At 40.9% G+C, this 10,997-nt stretch overlaps 1 protein-coding gene across 3 annotated transcripts in view; it reads right to left on the reverse strand.

Moving 5' to 3' along the window:
* The window catches only part of tcf12 (transcription factor 12), a 48,114-nt gene extending 38,590 nt beyond the window's left edge, over positions 1-9,524 (reverse strand). For 2 of the 3 annotated variants that reach the window (XM_049717374.2, XM_068650451.1), the window contains exons 1-4: positions 9,345-9,523; positions 7,369-7,457; positions 7,100-7,172; positions 3,513-3,589 (exon numbers count right to left, since the gene is read on the reverse strand). In XM_049717374.2, coding sequence (XP_049573331.1) covers positions 3,513-3,589; positions 7,100-7,172; positions 7,369-7,440 — 222 coding nt within the window. In that variant the 5' untranslated portion in view covers positions 7,441-7,457; positions 9,345-9,523. Of the gene's footprint in view, positions 1-3,512; positions 3,590-7,099; positions 7,173-7,368; positions 7,458-9,344 lie in introns of all 3 variants that reach the window. The other variant, XM_049717373.2, reaches the window with a different exon arrangement.
* Between the last annotated feature and the right edge of the window lie 1,473 nt (positions 9,525-10,997).

The raw sequence follows: 10,997 nt of genomic DNA on the forward strand, positions 1-10,997 counted from the left end.
AAAAAAAATATCTGAAAGATGCAATCCGACATCATTCACAGGAACCCGTAGGTTCAAAAAAATTGTTTTTCCTCTCCAGCAGCTTAACAGTACCTTTTCATGACAGTCATCTGCTTCAGAGGCTTAGGTCTAAATATGGTCCACAGCATGGTTTTTGAAAACTCGAGGTCCCAAGTAATAAAAGACACTCGCTGTTACTGTCCTAATCCCAAATCCTTATGTGCTTCAGTCAAACACAACTCCACGAGCAGCATTAGCTACCACCGGGGAGATCGCAAACAGCAGTTGGCTTGCATTTCTAGACTTATTTTGGCCAACTCATACCCTTTGAATCCAATATATTGTGGAGAAAAAAAAAATCTTATTATCCATCTTTTTTGAGGCGGGAGAGGATGGTGATGGAGGAATTTCAAAGGCGGCAGAGGGTTGCTCTGTGTGGCGGGAATCCTGTGAGATTCTCTATTGTGCTGCTGCCAGGCCGCACACACTGTTAATCACACCATGAACAGCCTCAATGACAACAAAAGCCTTGTGAGAAGAACAAGCAAACATACATACACGCTCACCCGCTCGCAGATTTACAGGCCACAACTAACATGAGTTGCGTTTCCTCCCAACTGCAGCAGAACCAGAAAAAGACGTCAAACTATCGACATAATTAAATCAAAGAAAACAAGAAAGTGCTTGCTGGTAATGGACAATTTAATCAGTCCTGTCCATGTGGTCTTTGACTGCCAGTGTGAAGCAGGAAAAGGCTAGCAGAGCTGCTCGAGAAGAGAAGGAAAAAGGAGGTGGGAGGGATAATGGTCAGTCTTGTGTTTGCTCGCCCGGAACTGTTAGATCGTCAATCACGGAACCTTCATCAAACACTAGTGGCCCGCATCCATGGAAGACGCTAACACATGCTGTCATCGCTGCCACGGGGCACTCGGAGCACTGGTGGCTAAATAACTGTCAGATGATTGTAGCAGGAGGCCGTCCGTAGCCCACCCGGCCTCTAAATCACAACCGTATTTCAAAAGTCCTCTCTTGACGCTACATCCCAGGTGATTATGTGACCGCAGCTTGGGAGGCGAGGATGGGCTCATGATGGATGCGTACGAGGTCCAGTATCAAGTCGGAGCAAGGCACCGGGGGGCGAAGAGGCGGTGTCGTGCAGCGGAGGCGGCAAAGTCTCGGCTGTCAGAGCGGCAGCCCACAGCCGCAGCTGCCAGGATACAGCGGCTGGCCGGGAGCCAAGGTCAGCGCGACAGGACTGGGGACCGTTCACAGTCGACTGATCACATACACTCGTGGCTCTGCGGCTCAAACAAGTGCAGAGGAGGTCTGAATTTGCTTTGTGGCAAACAAAACACAAGACGGCTCGGCTGTCCAAGGCATTAAGTTGGGAAAGACGTTGATGGATTCAGTCTTGGGGAGTTGGAAACGCTCATATACTTTTTTCCCCCCAAATAATATTGCTTTGATGACTATAATAACTCAATTGTAACAACATACGGTAAACCGTAACCTATTTGCAGTTCACTATTAACAGCTTCGTGTTGTATTTGGTGGAACTTTTCCTTAGCTATTTGCTGGAAAACTCACCTATCCATTTTAATTTTTTTCCCAATGCTCTTTCTGTAACGCATCAAAATGCCACAAGATGGCGACAAAGCCCTGGCTAACAGGAAACTGGTAAATGGTGTCACAGAAGCATGTTAACAGTGTAACGCCTCAACAAATTAAGACATTGGTATGTTAGGGGAGTTTAGCATGTTTAGCATGGGTCGTCAGTGGAAATGACATTTTTGTGGCACTCAATCCATTTTTATCAAATCAAACCTCTGAAAAACATTTATTTTTAGGGTAATGTTGGAAAGGGAATTTGAAATGATATAAGAGTTTGGAGTCATACAGAGGTACAAGTCACTTGGCCAATAGGTTTACATACAGTATATAATAATCTGATAAGATCCAATAAAAGAGCGTGAAAGGTGTATTAAATATTTCAGCTACCTTACATGACAATTTTGGAATATATTCCATACTTGCTTGAATTGTATGAGGATTTTATTAGATTGTGAAACCGTATTTAATGATATCATCAGAGAATAGATATACTGAAGCCTCTTGAGACTTAAATAACAATTCACGTGTCATAATTCTTCCCGGGCTATGTAAAACAATTCAGCATCGGTGTCAACTGCCTAGGCAGCTGTGTGTGTGCACGTGCGCCCGTGTCTATGTGTGCATCTTGTGATGGAGTAAACAGCTGTCTGCTGGCTGATGCTGCGCCTTGCAATGTCACAAACATTCATTTATATGCACCTGGAGCAAATAGATCCCAAGCGACTGTCTTACAATTCAAATCAAGCTGCCAGCGTTACCATTGCCTGTAGATGTTCATTCGGGAAGGGCACGGAGCAATAAACAAGACACGGCGGCCAGAGTGGCGGGCGCTGACATTTAACTGAATTCTGATGGAAAGTGACAGGAGATTGACATTAAATGAAATTCATACAGGACATGGAGAACGACCAATGTGTGAGGGGCAAACAAACAGGGTGAGTGGTTCACACATCTCACTTCAATATAGCTGGATACTTTCATGAAGCCCTAGCCGGTGTCTGCACACTTTAACTGGAGGCTCACAAGCACACAATTAAAGATGGTCCAGGAACGCCCAGGAGATATGTTTATCGTGCTGGATTTATCCGAGGGCTAGCACAAATCTGCAACAATATTTGAAGACCCTGCAAAGACGATTCCAATATCTGTTTCTAATTACACAATATACATAGATATTTGAAGCGCTACCTGAGTCATCACTTCATTTTCTCATGGTCTCACCAACTGTGGGAGGGACCTTGTGGGTCAGGTGCATAGAGAGCTCAGTGGGGACTGTGTATTTCAGAAAGAGGAAAGTCGTGTGCAACGTCACAAAGCTCCAACTCGACATAGTCCGAGTTGACCCAAAGCTTGGTCTCTGCTACCAGTCTTCTTGAACTCTGTTCCCCTCTGGAGTTGGACGTGGTGAGAGCCAAGAGGTGCCGGGCAAGAGTGAGCATACCTATTGCCCCTGGGTTAAGTGCCAATATGTTGGGGTTCACTGCCTTCGGTTGGCCAGACAGTTGTTAGTGCCTACGCACCAAACAGCAGTGGTCCAAACTTTTACTATGCCAGCATTTCACAAGTATGCTCTGTCACAGATGCCCTCTTTCAATACTGCACAATTAGAGAAAATCTGGCAATAAAGTACAACCACAAAAAACTCCTATAGAAGAAAATAAACAGACCTCTATAGTTTATAATACCGGATACCCTTTTTTTGGGGGGGCAACTGAAGATATCTTAGGAGACTAAGCAAGCAAGTATTAAAAGATATTCAGCAACCGTCGGAACATCAACCCGGTCTATGTCTATTACAGGTCATTTACTGGTCAATGTACCACCTCTGCATGATGACGGTTAGGCGATGTGCTGTGGAGCAGAAAGGGCATTCGGAGCTGTTAAGGTATGGGTCTTCTTACCCTGGAGGGTTCGCACGAAGGACTGGAATCGCCACCTGGGGCCCAAGATGCTGGAAGGTTGGTCCGCTCATCCACACCTGTCGGAGAAGAGCAAACACAACTCAGTCATTAAGTTAAGATGACGCGTGAAGCCTGAATCTTGCACAGTGACAATATGTGGTAGGGCTGAAAGTTTTTATCATGATCTTAGACAACACAAAAGATAAATGTCGATTTTTTTTACATAAAACTGCAACATTTGAATGAAAACAAGCAACGACAATATGATATGATACGTAATATGATACTATTTGACCCTTTTAATAGGATATATTTACGTTTCACATTTAAATGTCCTATTCAGAATGACTTCCAATCTAATGTATCCACTTCAGTTCATATTGGGAATGCAACTATTATTGCAAAATTAGAGATTTCATTTGTATCATATCATGAATCTCAGGCCATATCGCTCAGTCTCCATTTGAAACAGTTAAGTCTCTGACAAAAATGAAAAACAAAAACAATATTAATATATTATATAATATGAATATTAGTATACCAATTCAAACATTTCTGGCTAAAAAAATTATTTGTGCAAACACTACTACGCATTCTACAAATGTGTAAATGTTAGTGTACATAGGGAATATTGCACAGAAGCTTGTTTTGAGGAAAACTTAATCAAAATCGCAACAACTGCCAAAAAAATTGAAATTCAATCTTTACCAAAAATTGTTCAGCCCTAGCCTGTGGCATGGTGTGCTGAGTCTACAATGCATGCACTGTCCAACTTTCATTGGTTCTCACATCTACCGATGCATCTGCGATACCAGAAAAACGATAACCCAGCATCGGATTTTGAGGCTCGTATTACTTTTTATTGTATTACAAAAACATGGCGCGATTTCAAGGAACAAGCAGATGGCACAAAGAGAGAAAATGAGCGACGATAAAGGAGAGAGTGTGGATATTTTGAGAGGCTTTGGCAATGACTGATCACCTCATTCACCCATGCAGTGTGACGACAGAGACAAGCTTCACATCTAGACACATCGGGTAGTATCGCTTAGTGTGAGGTGGATCTAAAAGTGTCATAGGATGTCAAATAAAAAAAAAAAAAAATTGCATTTCAAGTGTCGCACACAAACATTCAAACACTCAAACAAACCCCATTCAAAATGAAAGTCAACGTCTATGTTCAAACATATAAATACATAAAATCAATAACCCCTACCACATTTGCAGAGGTAGCCCATCTGGCATATGCTGAAACACATATCTGATTTTTAAAAAATTGGATTTGGGTGATGCAGTCAGTAAAATATGTTTGATTCTTTGTGCCGCTTGTTGCGATATTGCACTCGCAGTAACGGCAGTTATTGATTGTCGCCGATGTTATTTTGAACATTTGAAGAAAATAATCCAATCTAATATGTTCAACTTTATCTTCAAATAGAAAAAGGCCTAATAAATGATTGACGCCGTAAAAAGTAACAATACCAAACACAAATTACGTCAAAGTGTAACGTAACTACACATTCGATGCAGTTTGCTAGGGCGAAGAAATGGAGCCCCAGAACAGAAATAAACCCCAAGGGTCGCAGTCGGGCTATATGATTCAATGCTATTGTATCAAGTATTTTCCATTTCATATTTGCTTCCTTCTTCAAACCACCAAATAAGACATGATGTTGTGAAAGCAGGACTTCTCTCACACAGTCTCAGCATCTTTACCAAGCCAACTTCACACTAGCCATTCATCAGCAGCAACTATCCTGAAGAGTCAATGGCCCCGTAAACATGCATCATCAACACAGTTGGAAGGTAGAAGTGATGAATCTCTGTCAAAGGCCCTGGGAATATATTTTTTCTTCCAATCCATCTTTCCGTGGCATGTCTTGCCGGTTATGCTCTGCCTCAATTATCCGGCTATGCCCGGTTGAGATGCAATAGTCCAAACTCTCATTCCAGCCAATTTCCACACCTCTGTCTGCACACTCCCTTGCCTTATGTTCACAATCACTTATGTAGGCGCTTCTTCCCTCTTTGAGGATCACAAACACAGGAGGACAAACTTGAGGCCGGCCGCGGGAGGGATGTACACGCGCTTGGCCAGATATACTTTGGAGGCTCAGCACTTTATTTTGCCATCAGAATTTTCTGCAGGTAGCAAGCACTCTTTGACATTTAAGTTGGGCCAATATGTTGAAACGTTGGCATTGGTGAGATTATGACTCTTGGAGGCAAAATCCTGAAAAGGCTTGATGATTCTTTTTTTCATTTTATCTGCCAAACGGCTGTTTGTTAAGTGGGTGAATTTAAGTTCACTGCTATATATATTCAAATTTTAGACGCTGTAAACAAATATAGAACGGCTCAGCCTCTAAATAGCCAACACCATGGCTAGCAATATGCTTTCGACTGGGTCAAACTTGCTAACTAACATTCAAGCTATTCTGCTGTATATTAAGAAATATTTTTGTTTTTATTTGATAGTATGCTTTTGTTAATTGGAAAGTGTCCACTTACTGAAAATCTACTGCACATAATTACTTTATATGAAATGTTAGAAAATCAATTCACAAAAGATCTCATAACTCTATTGCTGTTCAGTACATTCATCCTGGCAACATAATCCTTACATTGCACATTTTCTCTCGGGAAGTCCAATTTTGAACGATCAAAATAAGATTAAGATATTCATCAATGATAAATTCCTGCTATTCCGTCTCCGGAAGGGAGATTTCTTTCTGAGCCTGTCATGTGACACAGAGAAGGGAGAGAGCATATCTCTCTCGCTCAAACACGCACACGCAGAAAAACACGCGCACACATACACAACATTCACATAGCTTGTAGCTCATTTCTTGTTGCACGATTCACCATGTTGTGATGCAAGCAGCCGAGAGCTCAGACAGGTCAAAGGTAACCACGTGTTAGGAGGCTCGCTGTAATCAAGGAATACCAACGCTTTGTTTGATGCTTTCTGAAAGTGAATCCTTTGGTCTTTTCTCAATCAGAGTCGTTTCTAGTCTGGATCTTAAATTAAAATGGGGTCTTTCTGAATGATTTTCATCTTTATTTGCTTTCATAAGAATGGATAAGGTGTTTAAAAAAAAAAATCCTCCTCCAATTCACTTAATGGATGGACAGCTCTGCTCTCCCGCCTTTGTGTTTTTGTTCAGTTCCTCTCGATGTGTGTCTTTCATTTCGCAGATAACCGAGGACAACAAGGCTTTGTGGGCGCACACAAAACATGCTCTCAGAAAACATAATACTTGTTTTGTTGACTTTCTCTTCTGGCGTCACACAATAGATACGCTATGGTTTAATGTCCTGTCGCATTCACGGCGGGGAAGCGAAATCTGACCTCTGTTGATTCGAAACAAACCACCCACTAACTTGTTTGTCAGTTAAGGTGCTCCAAGACTGCAAGAGCTGTCATTTCTGGGGGACTGATGATTTGCTGTGCAGACACAAAACTGATGAACTAAAACACTACAGTGGTAATTAGATTTTTTGACACACTGTTTCCACTGAAATGGAATGAAAAGATATTTAAGACACGTCTAAGACATTTATTGCGCAACACCGGTGGGTCCTACCTGATGCACTAAACTGGCTGCTTCCAAGTGTCGTTGGCCTGTTCTTCCCTCCGTTGACGGGTGGAGAGAACATCTGTGAAAATGAATACGGACTAAATGAAACAGAAATCAAAACGTATCCCAACCTTCCAAGTGCTGCGGTTCACGAGGCGGCTCGAGATCAGGGATCACAATCGTCAATGCGCGTTGATGAAAGAGCAAAGCTTCAAGTGCTACCTAACACCTCTGAGAGACCCGAACGGAAAAAAACACTGGAAAGTGTCTCCTACCGCACTAAAATCCAGGAGGTCGCTCAATTCCTTGTCTGTTCCGAGAGCGGCAATCCGCTGCTGAGGATTCATCCTGGCGAGCTTAAGACCTGGAGGGAACACAGACAAACACGTTCCCGTCAGGTCACATCACTGTGGGATCGTTTTGTAACATACTGTTCTTTTTCCATGCGCACGTCGTATGTTCCATGTGGATTTTGGCATCCTATTAATAATTTGTCTACACCAAATTGTGAACCACTGATTTGTTTTCTAAATGTATTAATAGCCTATCTGAAATTAATGAATGGATAATAAATTATTAATCAACATTTTGAAAAAAAAATAACCTGTAACTTTAAAAGGCCTGGCGAGTGACGTTTCTGATGGCTCCTTAATAGCTAACACAACCAATGTTCAGGTTAGAAAAGCATTATCCGAGAGGTTTAATCCAAATAAGCACATATTTGGGTTTTTATGCTTGTTTACATGGCCTTTCAAAACCCAAATACTGCCAATAGTCGGGTTTTGAAAGGGTTATTGACTGCATGCTAATGTCGTCTCTGTCAGTTGGAGTCAGCTGCAACTCATGTAGGACTGTGCCTATTACATTTTTAGTAAATAATAATAATAATAGTAAATTTATGAATGTTGTGTTACAAAGTTCGGATATTTCCGGTCAATTAGAGATGCTTTCCTTCCGGCTCATGCTAACGTAGCACTACATTGAGTTGTTCGTGCATGCGGAGTAACATTCGTCGATGTAGAAATGAGCCCTACAAAGCTTTGAGACAGAGATTTTGCCTCAATAAGTTTTTGTTATTCAATTAGTTGAATAACTTGAATAATTGTTGCAGACCTAAACTATTATACAAGCTGTAGACCGCATTTTACCACGAAACTAAACCAAAAAAAAATAAAAAATCTGAACTTTTTTGGTGCATTTCAGTTAATTAGGAGAGGGCAAGTTTTTCTGGAAAAAGGATCGAAAAAATATCAGCAACAAGGTTCTTCTGCATATTCGTAAATATGCAAAATCGACTGTGCATTACTTTGATTATGTTACTGCTATGAGCTTCCTCCATGACCCTTCAAAGATCAACAGGTACATGTTTTTGTGATAATGTGAGCAAATGTGGTCAGAAAAGACGCTCGGGATTGTTTTAAACGCCTTCTTTAACATTGTTATCACTCTACAATAAGAAAAAATACACCAATATATGGCATGTTCAGTTTTACTTGAATCACCTAATAAAATCCGTTTTCATGGACATGGGTCACATTTGATATAGAGTGTGAACAAACTTTGCAGCATCAGAAGATAATAATTACATTTTTGTGTGTATTTAGGGTCACTTTTGGAGTAGTCATCGAATGTCTGGGTAGAGGAATGACATTTAAGGTATTTTAATAGCTGTGTTGCAGCAGCACAATATGCATCCTCACCGCGGGGGGTAAAATTGAAGAAGCAAGAATATTGGTGCGTTATAAGTAATATACAGACATTTTATGCACATTCAAATGCATTTTTCGTGTTAATTATGGGCAAACCATGCAGCAGCAGCATCGTGTCCCTTGCATATTCTGGTCATCAGACACTGCACGTTGTTACAAACACACACGGACTGTAAGTTTAACACAGACTGTAGTTGTGTATTTAAGGCTTTTAGAAAAGATGGCTATAAGGTTACAAGTGACATTGCTAAGTTGCTATCGCTAGCCGCAATTACAGTAAGACTTCATAGTTCACAAGGATTTGGAGCGAGCTAGCAGACTGCCAGAGCGCTTTTTTAACATTAAGTAGAGAGAAAAACGCCTCCTGCCAGCAAGTGTCATGCCAATTCACGATTGAGCGAATATACATTATGAGAAATAGACGAGCGACAATGTGAAATCTCAGCAGCAGAGCACAAAACGCAATTACAGACCTCCTCTCAACTCTCAACTTCTTTCACAGGTCCGAACCCATTTCGCCCGAGTCCCCTCTGTTATCTTACCTTTTTTCCAAGTAAAATCCCGACTAGGGTGATCTGGTGAAGATTCGCTTTCTCGGTGTATGCCTCTACACGCGTAAAGTGTGTCTTTAAACGGCAATAGCAGTGAGAAATATGCTCTATTTGTACCACTTAAGAGTTTCCCCTTAGGCAGACATTTTTGCTGTGCGAGTGCCTCAGCACCAAGATGACATGGGGTTAGTGTATCCCTCCGCCGTGCACAGCGACACGGTGCTCCCTCACAGCGGGAGATGCTGCTTCTTGAAGCGGCTGAGGACGCGCTTCATCTCGGTTTAATCGCCTCCAACGCCTCGCTTGATCATCCCTGGGTCTTTCGGTCATTTGTTGTCGACCTCTGCGTCGTCAAACCCCGTGGTGGGGAGTAACGAAGTACAAATACTTATTGTTATTGAATGCACGTGTTTTATGCATCTGTATTTCACTTGACTATTGTCCAACGTTTACATTCGACTCCATACACTTAATAACATACTTTCTCCTTTATACTTTGTCGAAATAGGCTCGTTACCTTTTTACCAACATCCACGGATGACTGCCCACTATGGAAAAAAAAATTAAATGTCAAATAATCCATGCACAAAATACAGAATCATGCACTTGTGTAGTTATTCTAAAAAAAATAAAGTGCAGTATCGTTCAGAATCTCAAAAAGATCAGGATTGCCTATGTATGATTTTTACTTTTTTCTTGTTTCTTTTTTTTTTTTTCGTTGGGATGGACGAGTACATTGGTATCGGTGCTGATACCAGCCTCACAACCTTAAAATATCGGTACCTGCCACCCTTTTGTGGCTGTTTCACAATCAAGAACTAGAAATTTAAAATGATTAAAAAAAAAAAATTGTCATTAGTTTCATGCAATTGTAAGGAAAGTTGCTATGTTGAATTTGCAGCTCTTTGTTCTTGATGTGTTAGTTTGGCAGCTAACACAGCTCGCGACTGCACTCGCAAAAAATTAGCAATGATTTGCAACCCTGTTACTTAATTTGACCAAACACTAAAATTAAGTTCGTGTTTAAATAAAATGTAACTTCCTTTAATTGTAAAGGAATTGTTCAAAAATATATTTTTACCTTTTCATGTGAATAAGTAGTGTAACGTCACCAGGCTGAACAAGTAAAATGAACAGAAAACTGTGTCAAGTAATATTTCTTATGGAAAAATGTACTGGTTAGTTGTTGAGATGGACAAATAATATGATAAGAAAGAAAGAAAGAAAGAAAGAAAGAAAGAAAGAAAGAAAGAAAGAAAGAAAGAAAGAAAGAAAGAAAGAAAGAAAGAAAGAAAGAAAGAAGCCATTCCATCACACAGTATTGGGAACAAATTCGGGCGCTACAGTTTAGACTTGTGTGAAATGTGAACAAAAATGGTCTTTTGGCAAAACTTTTCAACAGAACGCACTGTATTTATTGCTTCAATGCTTCAAGTAGACAAAAACATATAAAAAGCATTTTTATTTTATTTTTGCTCCAAATGAGTCACTGGTTCGTCGCACGGCACGAACTGTTTGGGACTACTTTTTCTTCCGCGCTGGCGAGGAACTAGACTTCGATGACTGCAGTGAAGTCAGTTTCATGTTTGCTTTGGCTGAAGGCTCCTCATTGGTGCTGATTAGTGCTATTCAACGGTGGCAAAA

The sequence above is a fragment of the Syngnathus scovelli genome, chromosome 4 (assembly GCF_024217435.2).
Source record: "Syngnathus scovelli strain Florida chromosome 4, RoL_Ssco_1.2, whole genome shotgun sequence".
In the NCBI taxonomy this organism is placed as follows: domain Eukaryota; kingdom Metazoa; phylum Chordata; class Actinopteri; order Syngnathiformes; family Syngnathidae; genus Syngnathus; species Syngnathus scovelli.